The 24089-nt window shown below is 36.7% G+C and overlaps 1 protein-coding gene across 7 annotated transcripts in view; it reads left to right on the top strand.

Annotated features, from left to right (window-relative positions):
- Window positions 1-24089, top strand: part of NAALADL2 (N-acetylated alpha-linked acidic dipeptidase like 2) — a 1353416-nt gene that overhangs the window by 1124905 nt on the left and 204422 nt on the right. For all 7 annotated transcript variants that reach the window (XM_045502933.1, XM_045502931.1, XM_045502932.1 and 4 more), the window contains one exon: window positions 7835-7981. In XM_045502933.1, the coding sequence (XP_045358889.1) occupies window positions 7835-7981 (147 nt within the window). The remainder of the gene's footprint in view (window positions 1-7834; window positions 7982-24089) is intronic.

Here is a 24089-nt window from a genome sequence, read left to right as displayed (position 1 = left end):
CAATGTTTTAAAATGCTGAAATTAAAATACACAGGATTATAAAGGAAACTAAGTCAAACTGCAGTTATCTAAGTATTAAAACACACAAATTTGCATTTTACTAATATGTAAGCTTTTTATTTTCTATTTTTATTTTTTAACATTTATTTATTTTTGAGACAGAGAGAGAGATCATGAACAGGGGAGGGTCAGACAAAGAGGGAGACACAGAATTTGAAACAGGCTCCAGGTTCTGAGCTGTCAGCACAGAGCCCGACGCGGGGCTCGAACCCACAAACCGCGAGATCGTGACCTGAGCTGAAGTCGGATGCTTAACCGACTGAGCCACCCAGGCGCCCCTATGTAAGCTTTTTTAAATTAACACATTAAACACCAAAATTTAAGCAAATGTTTTGTAAACTCCCATCTTTTCAAATAGTAATGAGTTTTTCACAATTGAAATAGTAACTGGTTTCATTTGATTGCAAGTCAGGTACTGCTAATATATCCGGTTTAAGACCTACTTCACATTTGAATGAAATGTTAAATTTCAGTTAGAAATGAATGGAAATAAAGATGCTACTTTTTCCCCTCCCTTGGTCCACCAAATTCATAGATCACCTAAACTCTTTCTGTGGACCTCAGAAGAATAACCCTGGTGCTTTCTGTGGGCTTTCATATTATTGGTTCTCTCTAGTTTCAAAAGTCAGTAATTTCTCTGTGATTCCTTAACTATTTACATGTTCACATTGCATGGAATCATGTTTATCAGTTCTAAAATAAAAATGTAACACAATTTTATGAACTACCTCCAGTTAACCAAAGGAACAAAACACCCAGCACTGCTCACTGAGGTGGTTTAAAGTGTTGGGGTTCAGAGCCAATGACCAAGAAAGAATTCTTGAGATGTTTTCAGTGCAAAAAGGTGTTTTTTGTTTTTGTTTTTTAATAGCAAGAGGACAGGACCCTTGGGCAGAAATAACTGCACTGGGATTGGGAGTTGGGGGAGGTAAAGACAAGGGGAATTTCCAAAAAGATTTTCCTATGCTAAAGAAGACTCATAGGATCCTGGAAGCCTGGCTATTGTCAAGCTAAGGTTGTTTTTCCGCCTAGCAAAGCATTAAAAATAAGACAGGAGTTCCCTGAGGGATGTCCTACTCTGTATGTCTTAAGTATTTGTCAATGGGCTGCAGATTATAAGGAAATATAATTTTGTCTACATTTCCTTTTGCCTTTGTTCTCCACATCATCACCACCACTATTAAAGTTTAAATTTTTACTAGTTCTGATGAAAATTTCTTAAACGGAAAGGTGATCTACATTAGTCACAGTTCTCCAGAAAAACAGAACCAATAGAGTATACAAAAAAGAATTATTACAAGAAATTGGCTCACAGGATTATGAAGACTGAGAAGTTCTAAGATCTGCAGTTGGCAAGCTAGAGACCCAGAGAGCCGACTGTGTGAGTTCCAGCCCCAAACCAGCAAGCTTGACCCTCAAGAAGATCTGATGTGTTTCAGTTGAGTCTAAAGAAAGGAAAAGACCCTTTTCCTTTTGTGCCTAAATGGGGTGTCTCTCCATTGCATGGGGGCCCTCAAATGTGGAATGGCAATGGGGTAGAAGCTTTTGATGCAGGAGGTAAAAGAATTCACTGAAAGAATTCAACTCACTGAAAGAATTCACCAGATGCAGAACAAAGGAGATAGAAGTTTATTGAATACTGGGAAGGGAGCCAAGAGCAGGACAGCAGAAGCTGTCTGCCCCAAGGCAGTGGGTGGGGCTGCTTTTAAGGAGGGAAAGTGAGGAGGTATTATTACGGAAACTGGTCTGGATCACCTGGCAGAAGAAACTTGGAAGGAAGGAGCTTTATTTTACACGGGTAGACTCAGAGGAGATCATTCTCCAGAGATCTGAGCTCCAGAATGCAGGTGGGAAGGGTGATTTATAGCATCATTTTCTGCATTTGTGGCAGCTTTCACGGATGCAGCAAACAGGGCAGGAAGAACCCGGAAGAGGAGTCTCTAAGCTAGGAACTAGAGCTTGTTTTAGTCCCATCAGCCATCTTATGGTGCAGAACTTTGCTTATTTTCCCAACAGTAATAATTTGGCACCTGAGGCAAGCAGGGTGGGAACAAGAATCTGGAAGGGAAGTCTTCAGGCCAGGACTGAAATTTCCTTATTGATCCTGTTGGCCATCATATAACAGATTTTTCCCTAACAGTATGGCTAGGTATGGAATATTCCCTCTTTTGGTGCCTATAACTGTGCCTAGTTATAAATAGTCCATTGATTAGTTAGGGACTATGGCTATTTTGAAATGGGTCATCTATATTCAACCAGGTGGTCCTGTGGACCCTTTCCACGTTCCATTGCTCAAGCCTGGTTGCCTGAAAGTGGCCTCCACACCTATGTCGTAGCTCAAGGCAAGTTCTTCACTACTGGGGTAGGTCTGCTTTTTGTTCTATTCAAGCCTTAAACTGAGTGAATTAAGGCCCACCCACCTTAGGGAGAGCAGTCTGCTTTAGACAGTCTAAAGATTTCAAATGTAAATCTCATCTACTGAAAACACCCTCACAGATACACCCAGAATAATGTTTGACCAAATATCTGAGTATCTAGTGGCTCAATCAGATTGACACATAAAATTAACCATCTCGGTGCCTATATTGAGAAATCACTTTTTAAAATACCATAGCATCATTATCACAACTAGAACATTATGAAACTGTGAAATTCAGGAAAACCAGTGAGATAAATTGTTTCTACACAACTGAAGTTACAAAATGATACTGAAATGAAAAGAAAGTGATTTAATTTTATTACAATATATAGGATGTGGTACTTTTATTTTGAATGTTACACTTTTCTTGCTATTTGAATAAGTAATCACCTTTGATTTCCTACAAATGCAGAGTGAATACTATGTGTGCAGGGGAAAGCAGAGAATGGGAGAAATACAATGTTCAAATTATTAAACAGATTTTTTTAAAAAAAAAATTTTTTTTTCAACGTTTATTTATTTTTGGGACAGAGAGAGACAGAGCATGAACGGGGGAGGGGCAGAGAAAGAGGGAGACACAGAATCGGAAACAGGCTCCAGGCTCTGAACCATCAGCCCAGAGCCCGACGCGGGGCTCGAACTCACGGACCGCGAGATCGTGACCTGGCTGAAGTCGGACGCTTAACCGACTGCGCCACCCAGGCGCCCCTAAACAGATTTTTAAATACTTTAGAATCTTGTCAATGTGCCTTGTATCACTGTACAATTAAGGTAAATGTCGGCTTAATTTCTTTATATTTCACTTACATGATCATTTACTATAAGGTTTTGCCTTTCAGCCTAAAAGTACGCTTGCAAAGAGCACACGGCTTTTAGGATTGAGATGGTGATTTCATTTCAGGTCTTCAATAGACTTGTGGTAGGAAATTAAACAAGTGACACAACCACAGTCATTGCCTGAACTTGCTTATTTTATGAACTGTAATAAAAATGCTTGTTATCAAACATTAAGTATGGAGCGTTTTGAACTCCTTGGATGAAATACTTAATTTGAATTTACTCAGCCTTGTAAATAAATTTAAAAGATTAATTGACCTGCACAAATTTGTTACCAACCTTCTCTCTCCCATGGTGACTAACTTCTAGTAAAATGAAGGAAATTAACATTTCTTTCAATATCCCCCTCAGATATTAGTGTTCACAGGAGTTGAGCAGATCAGTACCTCTTTCTTACCCAGTATAGACCCACCACAATCCACTAAAGTGTTGTGTGCAAAAACAGCTTACATTAGGGTAGAATACAGTTTTAGGATCACGGAAGGTCTATGAATTTGGCCTAGATTTAAAGTAATGAATAACACAAAGATTTCGAGAACAGGGTTTCTGTGCCAGGAATGTTCTCCTTAAGGGAAATCCCTAGGTGAAATGACTTGGGGGGAAAAGATCCAGTCTGAAAATTGGGTTCTTTTTTGTCCTATTTTACTCTGAAAGTAGCTACGAACAAAAGCACTAAAGAACAAAATAAACAGAGGTTTGAGGGTACAGCACTTCCTTCCCTCATCACTGGTTAAATCACAGGAGAATAGGCAATACAGGAGGAGGCAGTGAGCGAGAGAGACAGAGAAACAAAGAGAGGAGAAATAGTATGAGCTGGTGAGATAAGTCCTCTCCAGAACTTTGCAGGGAAACTGTGGGCTTAGTAGGTCAGGAACAGATCCCAGGAAGACGCCTCAGAGAACTGTGTTGTTGCTGATTCTCTAGTTTTGGATTGGCTTTCTTGAATCTTTTACCCTTCGTTTGTGCTTAACCCCGACAGGAGCCTCAAATAGCCAAGTTCTTCCAGCTGTAGGTTCCAGGCATTTGGGCCTAACAATGCTACTGTTCTGTACTCTAAGTCGACAGTTAGCCCATCAATGTGGTTTAGTAGATCTCAACCTTCAAAACATAATTTAAAAACAGTTATAAATAGGGGCACCTGGGTGGTTCAGTGAGTTGGGCATCCAACCCTGGCTCAAGTCACGATCTCATGGTTTGTGAGTTTGAGCCCCACATTGGGCTCACTGCTGTCAGCGCAGACCCCACTTCAGATCTTCTGTCCCCTTCTCTCTGCCTCACCCCCACTCTTGCTCTCTCAAGAATAAACAAAACATTTAAAAAAAATTCTAAATAATGCTCATTCTGTCGCCATCTTAATTGATTTACAAAAGGAATTTTTATAAATGACAGAGGTGGTAATACAAACCTTTAGGGACAAGATAGATTTATTAATAAATGGATGAAGTAAAGCAAGCCAGAGTAGGGAAAAGAATGTGGAAGTATTTTAAGGGATGTAATCCTGAAGGCTGGATGCTGCCTTTTTGAGTTGGCTGAAAAATAGAGAACATATGAATGATGATGTAGCTAGAAGGAATCACAGAAATGGAATGCTATGAAAATATGAGCTAAACAGTGGGATTAGCCATGGCAAGAACAGAGAGACTTGAGTATCTGTAATGGCTTCAAAAAGAATGTCCTGGGCTGGTGAAAGGCCGATGTAAAACAAGAACTGTGCTTTGTGAAACTTGTAGGGCAAACGAATGAAAGTAATATCAAATATTACATTTGCATTTCACATTTATTTTTTTTTTAACTTCATTTTTTCAGGGACACATATTATGGAATTTAGGATTGTTGGGTTTTGATCCATGACAATCTTCTATTGAGAAAAAAAAATATTTCTAAGGAAAATTTCCTCACAGATTTCTAAGGAAATATCAGCGTGGCTGATATTTGGAGTGCATATTGAGAATTCGGCATGGGGCGCCTGGGTGGCGCAGTCGGTTAGGCGTCCGACTTCAGCCAGGTCACGATCTCGCGGTCCGTGAGTTCGAGCCCCGCGTCAGGCTCTGGGCTGATGGCTCAGAGCCTGGAGCCTGTTTCTGATTCTGTGTCTCCCTCTCTCTCTGCCCCTCCCCTGTTCATGCTCTGTCTCTCTCTGTCCCAAAAATAAATAAACGTTGAAAAAAAAAAAAACTTTTATAAAAAAAAGAATTCGGCATGCAAAGATAAATTAAAGCCAAACCTATGTTTCCACTGATGTTGAGTAGGATGTAAGTTCCAAAAAGACACATAAATAAGGGGAACCATGTAAGTAAAGGGAAAGGAGACTCCTTGTAAAAATTATTTTTAATTTTGTTGGCTAAGCAGCTGGGAAAAGACTAGATTCTATCAAGTCCTTATTAAAAACATAAGAGTGTAACAGTCTAGGTTTCACAAATATAAATGCATGTGGCCACCATTCTGTGAATTTGAATGAGTGAAGCAGGCTGAGCGTGAGACACCAGTGATGGGAAACTGGTAACTGTCTTGTCTGCCCAAGACATTCAAAATTCAATTAGGAACAAAAACATTGACTAAACAAATACCTTCAAAGGCGCCAGTTCTCAAAAGCTGAATCTGTCAAAAATACTTGGAATTTGTACATGACATAAAGTAGTTCCTTTGCTTTTTATAATCCAGTACTTAAGGGTCGCTCTTTTTTGGGAATATGAAAACTCTACCTAAACTGTCCCAAGTTGATCTAAAACTTTCAGGAATCTTTGCCCCGGGAGTGTATCAGGAAATGAAAGAGAATGAGCTCTCTTTTCAGAAAATCAGGCTTTCAAAAGACACAATTTGGTGGGGTTCACTATAAAAATTTTTAGTTTTTTTTCATTACTCAAGGTATTTATAAATAACATTAAAATGGAAGCTTGTCTTGTTTATAAATTTTTTTTTCAACGTTTATTTATTTTTTTGGGACAGAGAGAGACAGAGCATGAACGGGGGAGGGGCAGAGAGAGAGGGAGACACAGAATCAGAAACAGGCTCCAGGCTCTGAGCCATCAGCCCAGAGCCTGACACGGGGCTCGAACTCCCCGACCGCGAGATCGTGACCTGGCTGAAGTCAGACGCTTAACCGACGGCGCCACCCAGGCGCCCCTTGTCTTGTTTATAAATGCTCACTCACACAGGCTTTCCATTTTAAGTGATTTTAACTTTGTTGCAAACATCTTTCTATTAGGTCCTCAAAGAAAATTGGATAGGTTTTGAAACATTATTATATGTTTGGAAAATCTAGCCCTGTAGTTGAAAAAAGTTGTAACAATTCATGTTCTAAATATTAAACTACACATTTCTAAATTTTTTATCAGTTATATACATAAAGTATTTTTGAAATTATATCATAACAAAGAAACATGGCGGGGGGGAGTATGGTTGAAGAGTCAATGTCTTTTTTTTAATGTTTATTTGATTTTGAGAGAGAAAGAGAGCACAAACCAGAGGGGCAGAGAGAGAGGGGGACAGAACATCCAAAGCAGGCTCCCCACTGACAACAGAGAACCCATTGTAGGGCTTGAACCCATGAACAGTGAGATCACGACCTAAGCTGAAGTCAGATGCTCAACCGGCTGAGCCACCCAGGCACCCCAAAGTGCCAATGTCTTGATTCAATGACAAACATATATTGAATACATTATGCTGGACATTAGATGTGATGTTCTCATTGCTGTTGTTTCACTTTTCTCATAATTACTGCTGAGGAGATTGGCATTTTTTCATAAAATTTTCATACTTGAGACTTAAGGGAATATGCTTTTAAGAATAAACGGAGGGGCACCTGGGTGACTCAGCTGGTTGAGCATCCGACTCTTGGTTTTGGCTCAGGTCATGAACTCACAATTCATGGGTCCAAGTGCCTCACTGGGCTCTGTGCTGGTGACAGGGAGCCTGTTTGGGATTCTGTCTCTCTTCCTCTCTCTTTGCCCCTTCCATGCTCATGCTCTCTCTCTCTCTCTCTCTCTCTCTCTCTCTCTCAAAATAAATAAATAAATAATTTTAAACAAAGAATAAATGGAGAAAATTTCTTCTGTGGTTTTCAAAAATCATTCTAAGAAGAATGGAATTACAACCTGCAAAGCCTTCCTTTAAATTTATTGGAAAACTTGAAAAAAAAAAAGTCTAAACTTTTTAGGGGCTCAACATCATTTTAAAATATTTCAAATTAAAGAGTCATTACAGTTCTTAATAATCTATGATAAAAATATTTTTGAAGCACCAACAGCAAGCAGAGTTTGATTTGAGCCAGCACTAGTCACAGTTTGGTGAGCATCAGAACCATAGGGAAGTGTTACCAGGTAGGCTCCTGGGCTGCATCCTCAAAGGTTCCCATTCCCATTCTGGAGGACAAGGGGGGAGCCTAAGCATTTGTATTTCTAGCAGGTTCCTGGATGACATTGATGCAGCCAATGTATTGACCACATTTTGAGTAGCACTGATTTTGGGGTATCCCAAGAAGCACAAATGTATGCTAACAATTTAAATTATGTTTTTCAGAAAAATAATTTCAACTGTTCCAGAAGAGCTAAGTGTCAAGAAACCAATGTCAGTTCTGTACAGATAGAAGGTGATGCTGATTATTTCATCAACCATCTTGGAATTCCCACCGTGCAGTTTGCCTATGAGGACATCACAGCATTAGAGGTGATTGTTCCTAAAATAATACACACACACACACACACACACACACACACACACACACACACACACATATAGCAGATATGCAGAATTTGATTTTATCCTGGCTGTTTGCTTTCTTACCAAATAGGTCACTATAGGGAGCTGCTTCATTTAAAGAGTTATTCTTGTTGTTCAGAGGCTTTGTAACAGTATTTGAAAACATCAGCTCTTTTCAGTAGTGTTGAATTCAATTTAAAAAGATTTATACTGTCACTCACATTTTCACAGTGTGCTTCGCAACAAGAAATTTGCAGTAGTTGGATTAACATCAAAACATAATTGTAATCTTCAGTATTCACAGAAACAGATGACATGTGCAATAGATTCTCCTCTCCTTGCCCAAGGGAAAATGTGTTTCACGTGCTGTATATTAATGTGAGTCTTGTGGATTAGCTGCCCAAAGTTTGTCAATAGTTTGCGTGCCCAAAAAGATACTACTTTTTTGTGAGGATAGGAGGCTTTTTCCCCAAGATTATCACAGAGGCCTGATTTATTTTAACTAAGTCTATGTTCATCCATCTGTTGGCCTTCAAACCTTTTGATCTGTCTCATAATTATGTCACAGGAAACTTGTTCTCTGCAAAACCAAACCTGTTGAGATATTTTGCCTTTCACAAGTTGTACATGCTTTTTTGGCAGCTATTTGAAACCTGGCGTGGCCTGTTGGAGGTGATTATTAAATTGACAAAACTGTGGCTGAAAAATAGAGTAAAGCCTGCTTTGTTCTTCAACTGTAGATGCTCCTGAAAAGTTGTGTTTGAATTGTATTTTTATAGGCTCAACTTCAGACACATAATATCTTGATTTCTGCTAGGTTCAGGGATATTTAGCTGTATGTTTCTCTGTAGCTCATCTCCCACGTTCATCCCTTAGTTCCTCTGTAAACAGCTAATGATCACTAACAACTTAAATTCATGGAGGGAAAAACTCTGGGTGAATCCTATTGTAATGGGATCAATTCTTGGATAATGGAAAAGTTATTATAATTTATCTTTTTTTAAATTGTATTTTCATCCGCTATTGTTGGGTAAAAAGGGGATACATGTGTAGAGGTATCTTATCTTTTACCAAGCCTACTATAAACACTTAAATGTAATCAATGTATTAAGGCGTTAACTCATTTTTAATTTTCCTGCTTACTATCTTTTATATTTTTTAATGTTTATTTATTTTTGAGAGAGAGAGAGTGTGTGCACGTGACCAAGTGGGGGGCAGAAAGAGAGAGGGAGACAGAGGATCCAAAGTGGGCTCTGTGCTGACAGCAGAGAGCCCAATTTGGGGCTCAAACTCACGAACTGTAAGATCATTAGCTGAACCGAAGTTGGGTGCTTAACTGACTGAGCCACCCAGGCACCTCTCCTGCTTGCTATTTTTTAATATCTCTTCATCATCCTCCCATCTCAGCTCATCCAGCTCATGTCATGTTAACATGTTGAATGATAGCTTTTTTTCCATACATATCTAATTCATCCTGGTTGAATTTTAAGCCAAGAATTTAGGCAGATAGAATAGGGTAGCCTTAGGAATGGGTCTATACTTAACTCTTGACTCTGAAACTTACTGGACAAATGAGTTAAACTCTTTCAGAATTATTTTACATTACAGATAAGGAACCTTGGTATACTTAATGAATCTACTTCATAGAGCCCTGGTAAGGATTAAATGAGACTGCATGTCATGGACTTAGCTAATATTGAGCATACAATAAGTTCTCCATCAACCATAGCTATTGTGACAGGTATGGTTATCTAACTGTAGGTTCAACCTATTAGTGGAAGAATTTCTGCACTTTTTAGACAAGAACACATTTAGTGGAAAGGGGGAGTTTGTTAATTATTAGGGAAAACAAACTTCTAAGGCTGAAGCGATGGGATCTAATGAGGATCAGTTAGAGAATCTGAGGTGTCAGTAGAGAGATTTGGAAACAGGTCACAGTGAAGTTCTTTTTTTTTTTTTTTTTTTTAATTTTTTTTTTCAACGTTTATTTATTTTTGGGACAGAGAGAGACAGAGCATGAACGGGGGAGGGGCAGAGAGAGAGGGAGACACAGAATCGGAAACAGGCTCCAGGCTCTGAGCCATCAGCCCAGAGCCCGATGCGGGGCTCGAACTCACGGACCGCGAGATCGTGACCTGGCTGAAGTCGGACGCTCAACCGACTGCGCCACCCAGGCGCCCCCACAGTGAAGTTCTAAGAAGGCACTGTTATCACAGTGAAACTCCTGTGGCTAAAGTCTATCTACTAGAACTGGCTTAGTTTGAAAAAGCTCATCAGTTTTTCAAATGATACCCCAAATGTTTAACTCCCATCAGCAAAATTATTTTTTGTTACATTTGTCTCTAAAAAAGCAATTAAAGAGAATCTCCTGTGCTTTTTAACAAATGACCTTGTTTATAATGCTTCAGTGTGGAAAAAAATTTTAATGGATTTGTCCCTTGCAAAATATAAATGCTTCAGATGAGATAATTTTGTGTAGTGAATTCTTACAAGAACAAATAATAACATTTGCTTTCTGTGTTAACCTATAATAAATATCTGTATACACTGACAGGAATCATAAACATTGACAGGCTTTATCCATGATATAAAGAATATTTATTCCATGTCAATTATGAAAGCAGGTGAGGAAATCAGAGCTTTTTCATGAATTTACTATTAGATATAAAAATATAATGTATGTATATTTTTACATATCATGTAATATATAATGCGTATCATATATAAAATAACATCTACAACTTACTGAGTATTTGATGTGCTAAGTATTTTTATCTCATCTCACCTAATATTTATAATATCCTAATGAGTCAGCTTTTATTATTAACACTTATTTTGCTGAGAATGAAATGAAGCTTAAAATCAAGTAGCTTATCCAAGGTCATAAAACTAATCAATAGCGAAGATAGTAGTTGACTTTAGATCTGTTTAACGTAAGCCTGTATTCTCAGCTATTACACTGAAGTTTGCAAATTGGAAGCCCAAGGGCAAAATCCAGTTCACAGATATATTTTGTTTGCCCTGAGCTTTACTAAAAAATTGCTTCTCCCATGAAAACAATTGGCTAACTTGTGCATTACTCACCAGCTTCCCATGTTCTTTATTAAGGAGTCTGCCATGTTGTTTGTCCTAGAGTGCAGTTAAGAAGAATATTTCTTTAACGCCTGTTGCTATCACAAATTGGGAAATGAAACAATCAACCTAAAAAGCCACATGTTTCATCAGATTTATGTTGCCTACATTACCTGCCTAGGCCCTGTAGGAACTGAGTTCGTTATCACTGCACTCATTTTGAGTGAAAGAGCCAAAGTGGATAATTCTGCAGTCCTTTTCATTTTATAAATTGTATGTGTTCTAAATGAGCTAAGTTTATGATTATATTCCTGTTTTTGCAGAAATTATCTTTAAATTTTATTTGGGTGATTATAATGCTAACTTTAGTATTTCTGCCATATTTCTTAATCCAGCAGATTGATTATAGATCTATTATGGTCAGTTTTAACAAGCTAATAATGATAATAGGAAAAAAAACTACAGGAAAACAAAGTAGTGCCACAGACACCACTTTTAATGGACACATGGGATATTATTCTAAAATTCTTTTTTGATGTAACATGACATTTTATAACATCAGTCCCCAATATTTCATGTTTCCATATTCCCACCAGTACCTTTCCCCTGTAGTGTCTCTGGGTGCTTAGATTGCATAGATTGCTGGAAGAACATTTCATCTTTAGTTTTTCTTGAGGTCTATAGACTAATTTTCCAATAATTAAATTTCACAAATGCAAAGCAATGTATGGATTTTCCAAATGCTAGAATTATTCCTTCTCATAAAATATTGCCCTGTTAATTGAAATGTCTCTAGTTGTAAGTTTCATTTAAATAAGGTTTTCAATTTGTAAACATTGTTGCACCTGTTAGAAGAAGCATTCTGCACAGATTAAAAACAATGCAGAGACTGCTGAAAAGGAAATGAAAAGACAGATGCTTTCTGATTAAGAGTGCAATATTTATGACAGGCTGGTGGTCCGATGCACATTTCTTCTGTCACTTAACAGCTGTTTCACATAATTTTTGTTCCAGATCAGTATATTTACTCTCCATAGGGCATGTCAGAGGGTCTGGCTTTCTTAGTATATCAGAAGATCAATCCATGCCCTAGCAAGCTTTCTACCACAAATTGAAGCTCTGGTTCCTCACTCTGCTTAACCTTATATTTTTTGCTCTTCTGCTTGAAACATTCTATTTTAAACCCAATTTACCTCTATAATGGAGCATTTAACATTTAAATGATAATGAGATAAAGAGGTATTATAGCTTTTATATAGCAGAGTTTTTTGCATAATTGTTTCAATATCATTTAGTAACCCAGCAACTGAAAGCCAAGTAGCATAGGTGTTTTGAAACTCTTATTCTTTTTAGGTTAGATGGCTTTGATATCAATTTTGATTCTTAAACTGATATACAGCAGCAGGAGTGTGTGTGTGTGTGTGTGTGTGTGTGTGTGTGTGTGTGTGTGAACTTTAACATTAAGGTAACTTTACCACATAAAAATAATTCGTTCAGATAAAATACAGGTACAATACTACAATATACATGTACACATTCTGGAACAAGGTAACTCATGGTTTATATCTTGATTCTTCATGTTTTATTCTACTAAGTAGAAGAATCATCTATTTTACTTAAATTAGTGATAATTCTTTCATTACATTTTCTGTTAGGAGCTTAGTCTTTGACACTGTTATATTAACAGATTATATAACAGTTCAAAAAGCTCTTGACTTAAGGAACCAAATAGTTGTGTGTAGCTATGCATATGTTGTACTGATGTTTTGCAGTATCTGATAGAATCTGTTTCATCGCTATGAAACTTATGTCACTCAGAAATGAGATTTTACCTTTCTACTTTCTACTTCAAAATGCCAGTGAGAAAGGGGATGCAAAGGGGTGCTTTAGAGTTCTCTCTAGTTCATTACTTTTCTTTATAATTTATTTTAGGAAAAGTACTTTCAGTGTCAATCAAAGCATATGGTATTATATTCAGATCAGACTTGATTCATTTAGGGCAGAGGTTCTTAAACATTTTGTTCTAAAAACCCATTTACCCTCTAAAAGTATTGAAAACTCTAAAGAAAAGAGCTCTGGTTTATGTGGCTAATGTGTGCAAATGTTTACTACATTAGGAATTAAAACTGAGAAAATGTATATTTAGTTAAAAATAAATAATAAACTTGTTATGAATTAATATAAATTATTTTTGAGGGGTGCCTGGGTGGCTCAATCGGTTAAGTGTCAAACTTCGGCTGAGGTCAGGATCTCGCGGTTTGTGAGTTCGAGCCCCACGTCGGGCTCTGTGCTAACAGCTCAGAGCTTGGAGCCTGCTTCGGATTGTGTGTCTCCTCCTCTCTCTGCCCCTCCCCTGCTCATGCTCTGCCTCTCTCTGTCTCTCAATAATAAACGTTAATTTTTTTAAATATATAAATTATTTTTGAGAAAGAGAATTATATTTCCCAATATAAGAAAATATAAATTAGAAGAGTGGCATTATTTTACATTTTTGCAAATGTCTTTATTGTGTCTTAATATGGGATAGCTGGATTCTCATGTGTGTCTCTATATTTAATCTGTTGTTATATGTTGTTTTGGTTGAAATGTATAAAGAAAATCTGGTCTGATAGTCTCTTCACATAATGGCATGTTTTTCTTTGATGCTACACTGGGACTTGACAGGGATTAGTGTTCTAAAGGTTAGTTTCAATGTGGAATCTGAAACCATATTGATGACCTTTTTGTAACCTGTACACTTATGAATATAGAGAGAAAATGAGAGTGTGAAGGCATGTAATGTCATTATTATTATGAAAATAATGTCGATCTCAGGGACCTTTGAGAGTCTCTGACCACGCATGGAGAAATGCTCATCTGGGGAAATGGCCTTGGTTAAACTAGCCTACTTCACCGTTTATATCTGACAAGGTGTTCAACATTTCTCTTTTTCAAGAATTTGAACTGTAATTCTATATAAACCTGCGTGTGTATTTTCCTGGCATCTTTGGGTATTGCTATCCCATTCACCTGACAAACAGCATGAAGAAGGGAATATAACACTCTCATAAACTGTGACTCTACAAAGAATTCCACTTCTGAGAAGCCTTCCTTTAGAAGAGAAGGTTAAACCCCAATCAACAAATCAACAGTTATAGAGCAGACTTGAAAAGCTTTGATTGTACAGTATATGAAATGCCTGTCACAGAGGGAGTGCTATTAAAGTGGCTATATGTTTCCAGGAGCCTGAGGAGTAAACACAAGAAATTGAAATATGAGACAGATATTGAAAAAACAAAGAATGAAGAAACTCTTAAGACTCAAATGGATAATTCAAAAGATCATACTTCAAATTGCCTAATATTTAGAAATGGCTGCAAGGAGGACAGATTTCCCCTAACAGTTGTCCTTGCTTGGAATACTAAGTAAGAACATTTATTCCAAATGCCTATCACCATTAGATCAAAATATGTTGTATATGGACTGTGTTTTAGCTCTAATGCTATTTCAGAGGTTGTCTTGTGATCATCCCTGCTATGAGAAAACTTGTTTTATAGTAAAGTTTTTGATAATTTCTGTCATAATACTTACAGGTGAGTTCAATGACAGACTATGTCTTAAGTTTGGCATCATTTAAGTTAAGAACATAGGGTGACTTTCATGTGATTTATTCAGATATTTGTTAATTTGAACTCATTAATTTATTTGGCCAGCAGTTATTAAATATTTGCTGTAATCCAGTGCTATTTTAGAAGTTCAAAGATGAATAAAATCTGCTATCTTTCTCTTAAAGAGGTCACAGTCTAGGTTAGGACTCAGACATATAAATAATCAAGTGAAGAAAGGGCAGTAGAAGTTCTCTTAACTGACTTCCACTTAATCAATTTGTGGACTTCATTGACAATCCCACTCCTTTAAAACACAAAGATCAATACCCCAAGCCTCCTTGAAGCTCATCATAGTAGATCCTTTCTGAATTTTTGCACAATTGTGTTTTCTCAGGTTATGTGGTATGGTTGTCTGGAGTCAGCTGTATTGTCAGATCTATATATGCTCTTGGTGTTTGTTATAAATAATAAGGTATTTTAATTGCAACATAAACTTGTGAATCATGAATATGAAAAAAAAATACTTCTAAGAAACCTATAGTGATAACACCCTGAAAGGTGAATTCCTACTAAAAAACTGATATGTGGTATACCAAACAACTCTTAGAGATTTGGAGAAATTGTAGTAATCTAGATGCATTTTGCATTCAGTTTCCTTCACAAACATCTCTAATAATTCCACTTTAAATAAAAAGCAACTTGAAATGTAGAGAACTTCTAGGACAAGAAAGAAACAACAGAGCTTTATTCAACAGGTCAGTGTTTAGAGCAAATATCTTGTTTTTTCATCAAAATACTGGCCAATAAACATGCACTCACTCATACTCTAAATGTACTCATGCATGCACTCATATACTCTAAATTAGTATATATTACTTTACAGATGTATTTTTATTTTTACTGATTATTTAATTGAACTAGCTTCTAAATAACTAACCTGCCAATCAGTGGGACAAATCATATTGATTAAGATGGCTTATACTATACGGTGAAGTGATAGAAGGAAGGTTGTATCAAGGAAAATTATATTTAACACATATAACATTTGTGGTAGACATTGTTTTAAGTCCTTTGAACATGTTAGTTTATTTAAATTAATTTGTGTACTTATAACTAGTACTTATGAGGAAGGTACTAGTACTAATACTTTCATCAAAGTTGAAACCAGGCACAAAGTGATCAAGTAACTTGGCTAACATCACACATCTACTAAGTGGTAGAATAAGGTTCAAACCAGAACTGTAGTACCAGGTATCTTGGCTTTTCCCCCTAGCCTTAAACTGTTTCTCAAGGTTTTCTACATTAAATGAACTAGTTCTAACATGCTTTCCACCTCGCACTGTATTCATAGTGCAATGTGAAACCATGGTATTTCTTATTTCTTCTCCTTTCCTATACAAATGTTCTAAACATTTCAGATTTGACAATTCTTTTTTTTTAATGTTTATTTATTTTTGAAGGATAGAGAGACAGAGCATGAGCAGAGGAGGGGCAGAGAGCAAGGGAGACAGAGACTCTGAAGCAGACTGCAGGCTCTGAGCTGTCATCACAGAGCCTGATATGGGGCTCGAATCCATGAGCTGTAAGATCATGGCCTGAGCCGAAGTTGGACACTTAACCAACTGAGCCACCCAGGCACCCTTCAGCTTTGACAATTCTTAAAGTTAAGCAATAGCTAGAAGTGGGTAATATTTCTGTACTGAATTTAAAATAAGCCCATAACTTATATATTATGACAAAACTGATATGAAGGTTTTGTTATGGTAATGTATACAGTCTCATCCAAAAAAATAGTTTATAATCTTATTTCCAAGTTAATTCTGGAAGATGAGGACAAGCATAAGTTTGTCTCTTCTAATTTCAAAGGTAATGACATATTTCTTCAAGTGGAATATTATGACATCTGAAACCATTTTGGAGATTATGACATCTGAAACCATTTAGAGTCACTTAGATGAATTTTTAAAACGAATAATTAAAAATGTTAATAGCAATTTTGGTACCCATATGCTCTAACTATAAACTCCAGAAGGAAACAGCGTATCTAGAGCTCATGAGGCTGTGGATGATGACTATGGCCATGATTGAATTTCCTTGTCCATTCCCTAACCTTCACAACTCCATACAATTTTATTTGCATCTGGAATTGTAGATTTTTAACATCTGTTTCAGTTTATAGTGTTTCAGACAGAAGCTTATAGTTTTGTTTTTTATTAAGCAAATGTTTCTATAGAAACTACAAAGAAAGACACAACAGTGGCCTTTGAAGTCTCATCAATGTTAAAAAGAAATGGATCGAAGCCAAGGCCACTTGGCTTTTAAGGATCACTATTGCTTCCTCATGAAAGTTCTGTTGTTTATATCAATCTCAAGAGAGCTACAGTTGTCTTCTGTCTTTCTTGATGCTCTCTCCCTGTGATTTTAAGTGAATGAGGAGGATTCTGAAGAAGAGCAAAGTATTTATCAGTATTTTGATTTCTACAGTCTCTTGTCAATAGCTTTAGTGTTGAAATTATTTTGACCCATTTTTCTCTTTATTAGTGAAGAATGTTTTAAGTCTAAATAGTGTAGTGTTTATGTAGTACAGATAAGTGGGTAAAAGTAGGAAAAAAAATAAACTAAGTTTATGCACAAGGTCATTTTTAGTTCTTTAAATTAGTATTTTGTCACTTTACTTTTATTCATTGATAATTGTTATCAGAGAAAATGTTATACATACTCCATGTTTAGAGACAATTTCTTCTTTTAGTTTAATTTTGAAAAGTTTTAAAATGTTTTATTTACTTTTGAGAGAGAGAGAGAGTATAAGCAGGGGAGGGACAGAGTGAGAGAGAAAGAGAATCCAAAGCAAGCTCTGGACTCTAGCTGTCAGTGCAGAGTCTGATGTGGCCTTGAACCCACAAACTGGGAGATAATGACCTGAGCCAAAGTTGGATGTTTAACCAACTGAGCCACCCAGGTTCCCCCAGAGACAATTTCTAATTTATCACTTAAGTATACATATATGAAAGTTGAATTAAAAAGAAATTTCATATTAATATTGCTGAGACCTGTTGTTAGAAATAATAAAATCAGATAAGGACATGGCAAAATATTGTGGTTAAATGCAAGGCACTTCTTTTCTGTACTGGCCACAGGTCCAGGTTAGGTATGGAAGCTCCATTGCCTGTCACTGGTTGCAGACTCCCACCAGTTGTGATTTTGGACAATCCAAGTGGTCAGGGTAAGATCAGAGGCATCTTTAGTGAGAAGATGGTCATATGAATGGTGAGTCCACAGATGTGCCTCACCCAGAGTTTCTCTGATGGACTGACTGAAAAACAGAACAAAACAAAACAAAACCAAATACTCATAGATTCATTGACTTTTAGAACAACAGTGATCATTGAACCCAAGTAGCTTAATTTATTCCTCTGTAGTAAAAAGAAATAGAAACTTAGATTCAGCGACTCAAACAAACAAAAAATTAAGTCCATACTTAGTTATTCCTGCTCCCAGCCCAATGCTTCTATATATAGCTGTCCTCTGCTATGCTATATGTTCTATTCTTTTTCACACTTCTTTCCTCAATTTTCTTCTCTCCCCCTTCTCTCCCCCTTCTCTCCCCCTTCTCTGCCTGGCTTCTTTCACCATTTCCTGCACATAAGGTCATACTCTTCCTATCCTTTTCTTCTTTTTCACTCTTTGACTTTTCTGGATGGTTTTTTTGCTCCATTCTCTTTTCTCCCATTCTATTTTCCATTTTTTTGTTTTTTTTTGAAATTTAGTCTATTTAAAGTGGCTTGATGTGTTTAATTTGATCAAATGTGAAGCTATAGCCCAGTTTTCCCACCAACATTTTGGTGTGTAAGGCAATGGTACAAATGGGGGCTGTTATATGGTATGGCTAAACGGTTTAAATAAACGATTTGAATGTTATAAATCAAACTAAAAATGTTAAATAACAGATACTTTTTCCTCCTGATCTGACCAACACCTGTTTAACATTATTGGAAAGGCAGGGTTGAATTTAATGTTTGCAGACTCATGAGAATCCTATGCCACAAGGTGGTGACAGAGGAAGAATTGGCCCTCAGCTTCTAACCCTTGATCCTTGACCCACCCTTCTTTTTCTGCCCACCCTTGACTCTGTCCCATACCATAAGGGGACTTGTATAGATGTGTGGACACCCAGTCTGCACTTTGAAGCATAGTCCCTAGCACTGACATGGCTGCTTCTCACCCACTTCCTGGGCCTAGGTTTGTATACAGGAGGCACAGTCTTCTCTGAAGATTGTAGACCTGGAAAAGAAGCCTGTCCAGTTGCTGAAAACAGATATAAGGCTGTTTGAGAAGGGAATTCTGAGATTCTAGAGTTCAAGGTAACTAGAACTTCATCTAGAAAGGGAGTCCTGGACTCTGAAGAGGCACATCTGTCTGTGTTGATTTAAGATCAAAAGACCTTGGAAACAAAAAGTGACTAAACTCTAGGTATTGAACATTAGGTATGGCAAACTGTAGACGATCCTGGTGCATGAGAGTAAATATTCTTGAATAAACCTGTTCCAATGCTTGCAGTATGTTATCTAAGATTTGTCATTAAGAAAACTGGAGACCTGAACTAATCATTATAGGATCATTGGTAGTATCAGCTGCTTATAGATATAACCTGGGTTCTAAAAGGTGTGGCTATCTAATGGTTGTGACAATGAAGCTATGAGGTACTGAATATAAAAAATCACTTCCAGGATATAGTTGAATATGTGTTCCAAAATTGTAAGCTTAATGGAGTATAAAAAGAAGTGAGAACTTGTCAAAATGAAAAATATTCAGTTAAACAGATAGTGTCTGGGATGTATGTTACAAAGCAAGAGTTCGTTTTAGTAAACTTTCTTTTATTTTATATATTTTTTAGTTTATTATTTATTTTTGAAAGAGAGGGAGAGTGCATGAGTGAGGGAGGGACAGAGAGAGAGAGAATCCCAAGGAGTTTCCGTGCTGTCAGCTCAGGGCCCAATGTGGGGCTGTAACCCACAAACCCTGATCATCACCTGAGCTGAAGTCCAGGGTCCAATGCTTAACTGACTGAGCCACCCAGACACCCCTATTTTAGTAAACTTTCTAAGCAAAGAAACGCATGATGGAACTTTGAACAAACTCTGGGAAGTCTTCAAGTGCTATCTTCTCTGTCATCTACTCCATTTTGAGGATTATGATCATGTACTACTATAAAAAGTTAATAAAATCATGTGTTTTATGAGCCCAAATGGTTTGTATATACATACCAAAATATTTTGAGCAAAGAACATGTTTGGATATTTTTTGACAGAAGAACAGTAGAGTTTCTGTATTTGAATCTTAATGAGAAAAATGTAAATTCCAACCTAAAACACAAGTCAGAAAACTAGAAAAAAAAGAGGGAACATTGGTTAAGAATTTAGTCAGAATTAATTTAGTTTTTCTATATTCTGCTGGTAGCCATAGTCTTTTTGAATATATCCTGAAAAGAGAGCCCTGCTATGTAGCATAATGTAAATAAAATACTATGCTAGAAAGCAAGATACTACTCTTTGCAGTTATTGGTAATTTTATATTCATTAAATAAGTTTATGAATGAATGGACGGATACAGTTTTTAAATTAATATTTTGATCAAAGCTACTATGTGCTTACAAACCTTCCCTCCCTCTTTCCTTCCTAACTTCTTTAATCAAATTTTAATCATGTTATGTATATATGATTGCTATTCATTTATTGAAGATAATATTAATATAGTTTTCACATTGTTTTAAAACATAATTCATAGGATAATTGCATATTTGATGTCGCTATTCACTTATTGTTCGATGTTTGCCTACATAGTTTTGTTATTATAGGTGATATTTTATGGAACCTCTTAGGCTTGATATTTTTTCCTCTCTCCATTCCTCTGAAACAAATTCCTAGGTATAAAGTTTGGGTCAAAGTATGAATATTTTAAGCTCTTCAACATGTTGAAAAAAGGTCTTCCTGAATGATGGTATATTTTAAAATCTTTATGGCGAAGCATTAGGTGGTTCTTTAATCTCAGTCTTGCCAACAGTGTTCGTTAAAAATAAAAAGAAATATTTACCAATCTGATAGGTGAAGTGTGTATCCTGTTCTTTTAATTGATTTTCTCTTATATTAACTTACTCAATATTAATTTACTAACTTATTAAAATATTTTTTAAGGATATATAATGTGGAGTCTGTATTTGGAAATGAATATGTCAGCATAGATCAAGATAAATATCTTTCCAGATATAAAAATAGAAATAATATGGCTAAGATATTAACTGAAGGATCCACCCTAAGAAATTATAAATTTGTAATTAATTTAATAATCAGTACCAGGATGACATTCATAAAAGAGTTTATATTCAAGTTTATCAAGGCATGTAACCTGAAGGCTGAACTTCAGGAAGCTTTAAAGTATTTGAAGTGTTGAAACTGGAAAATAGAAAATGTGTGACAACCAGCTTGACAGGTGTCAGAGATTGCCTTATGAAAGTTCTAGTGTATTGTTCAAAACTACTGCAAGGAAGGAGTATATAGAATACCTTCTACAAGGTCGTAGCAGTTCTTAAGAGGACAGGACAGGGGGGACAATGAAAAGAACTGGAATTAATAGTGTACATAAATCAGGTTTTAATGATTCCAAGGTCATAATTTTAAAATTATAAATACTCGCTTTTACTACTGAACAAAGGTAGATATGTGTGTTTAGGGGAGCGCAGGTTGTTAAGAGACCCAGGGCATGATTAATGTCTCTGTAGAGTGGGCATGCCACCCTTTCAAAATAGCTGGGGCTGCTACTACACTATGATTAACCTGTAAGGCAACAGAAAAATAGACTTGTACCACATTGTACTCTATCATTCCCTGATGTCATTTTTCAGGAGATGCCATGGGAAAAATGACACTTCATAATGGGTGGGTGGGTGAATGGGGATTAGGGTGGAAGTAGAAAGTATATATTCCTGAATCTTAATGTATTCATGTCTCTGTTTTATCTGTTTTATTATTGCATTCTATCTGTGTTTCATATATAATAAGAAGCATTATTCTAAAAATGAAGAATGGAACTTAGCTTATATTAAACAGAAAATTTAACTCTGCTGCTAAAAGAAATAGCAGACTCATAGGCCTAGAGGTCACCTAAAAACATTTGTTGGACTTCTTTATGTTTGTAAAAAATAGTCTAGAGAGAGAAAATAATGGCAAGGAACAAATATATTATGTAACAGGAAAGAAATTTAATCTTTCTCTTCCTTAAAAATATTAATCATCACCATCAATTAAGTTTAATTGAGCACAAACTATGTGTAGAACAGTACGCTCTGCATTAAGAACAAATACAGGTATGATATAATCCATGGTGCTCAAGGGATTTATAATCTCCTTAGAGCATCCGGGCATGAGCATACACAAATAAACGGCAATAAAAGAAGCCGAGGCTTAGTGCCAAGTGATTTCTGTAGACATAAGGTGTCTGAGCCACAGCAAACAGAGGGATTCATTTCAAATTTTAATTATTCTTATTTTCTTACAATTTAAATATACATTTATAAGTTTTTGAACATTGCCATAGATTCTTGAATACTTCCTGAAATATGGATACATCCACCACAAAGAACGTAAATCTCGAGTACTATGGGGGAAAAATAAAACTGAGACTGTACCTGTCAGATGATAAATCAGAGATAGAAATTTCAGCCGAGAGCAGCAGGTCTTACAAGTCTACAAACTCCTGTGCCTCTCTGGAGGTCAAAGTGACAAGTAGCATCATGATGATTTCTTCCATGGTAGTATTTAGAGTCCAATTCTGGAATCATCCATTGAATGGCTACTGGTAGAGTTCATTTATGAAGATATCTATGTACAATTATGTCCTTTGAATTCAGAATCTAGACATCTGATAACATCATTTATCCAGAACATGGCCATCAGCTCATCCACCCAAACTTTAATTCTTGAAATTATTGTTGACTGTTTTCTTCTTCATACCCCAGTCAATTCTTCTAATGCCTATTTTTGCCAGTCATTTTACTGCTGAGTTCAACTTATTTTTTCTTGCAATACATCTCATTGCTATCATTGAATTTCTAGCAGTTGCTGCCTAATTCAGGCCATTCATTATTCCCTCACATCTGGACTTTGGCCTCCTACTTTGGTAGCCTTTTCAGCCACCACTTCATCCTGCAAACTGCTAACCTCTGAAAAGAGTGCTTTGATTATGCCCCTCTTCCCTTTCCCTTCCCTGGCTTAGCAACCTTCCACATTTTCCAGCAAACAATTTTTTTAAGTTTTATTTATTTAATTTTAGAGAGACAGAGACAGCGTTAGCAGGAAGCAGGCAGAGAGATAGAGATAGAGAGAGAATCCCAAGCAGGCTCTGCACTCTAAGTGCAGATCCTGACACAGGGTTTGAACTCACAAAACTACAAGATCATGACCTGAACCAAAACCAAGAGTCAGACGCTTAACCGACTGAGCCACCTAGGTGCCTCTTCCAGCAAACAATTTTTAATGGTCTTATAAATAATATAATGTTTCCCTTCAACACAGCTATTGTTTTTGTTATTCTCATGACATCTAACAGGGCAGTGCCTTGAATTTAATTGTATTCTCTTTTTCTCCTAATAGTGGGTGATTCAACAACAAAAATTTATCTTCTTATATTCCTAGAGCCTAGAAGTCAAGATTGAGGTGTCAGTAGGCAGAGTTGGTTCCCTCTGGGGGCTATAAAGAAGACTGTGTTCCACTTCTCTCTTCTAGCTTCCAGTGATTTTCTGGAAATCTTTGGCATTCTTCGGCTTCTTAGCTCCATAATTCCAATATTCATATGGCATCCTACCTGTCTCTGTCTCTGTGTCCAGATTTCCCCTTTATTTTTTAAAATTTGTTAATTAATTTATTTATTTATGATAGAGAGTGAAAGAATGAGTGAGCGGGGAGAAGCAGAGGGAATGGGAGAGAGAATCCTAAGCAGGCTCCATGCTCAGCGCAGAGTTTAACATGGGCTTGAGCCCATGACTGTGAGATCATGACTTGAGCCAAAACTAAGAGTCACATGCTTAACTGACTGAGTCACCCAGGTGCCCCAAGATTTCCCCTTTTAATATGGACACAGTCATATTGGATTAGGAGTTACGCTAATGACCTTCTCTTAACATAATAATCTGCAAAGACCCTGTCTCCTAATAAGCTCACTTTTCAAAGGTATTGGGGTTTAACACTTCAACATCTTTAGGAGACACAATCAAATCCAAAACAAACAGCAATATATTAGTAATAATGTGGACTGCAGAGGATTGTGGGGTTTTTTGTTTTGTTTTTTAGGAAATCGATTCTTACTTGACTATGTTGCTATTCTTCTATTCCTCAGGTGTTCATTTGAACTTGCAAACTACATAA

The sequence above is a fragment of the Leopardus geoffroyi genome, chromosome C2 (genome assembly GCF_018350155.1).
Source record: "Leopardus geoffroyi isolate Oge1 chromosome C2, O.geoffroyi_Oge1_pat1.0, whole genome shotgun sequence".
In the NCBI taxonomy this organism is placed as follows: domain Eukaryota; kingdom Metazoa; phylum Chordata; class Mammalia; order Carnivora; family Felidae; genus Leopardus; species Leopardus geoffroyi.
Note: the sequence above shows the minus strand (reverse complement) of the source record. Positions and strands in the feature narration are given on the sequence as shown.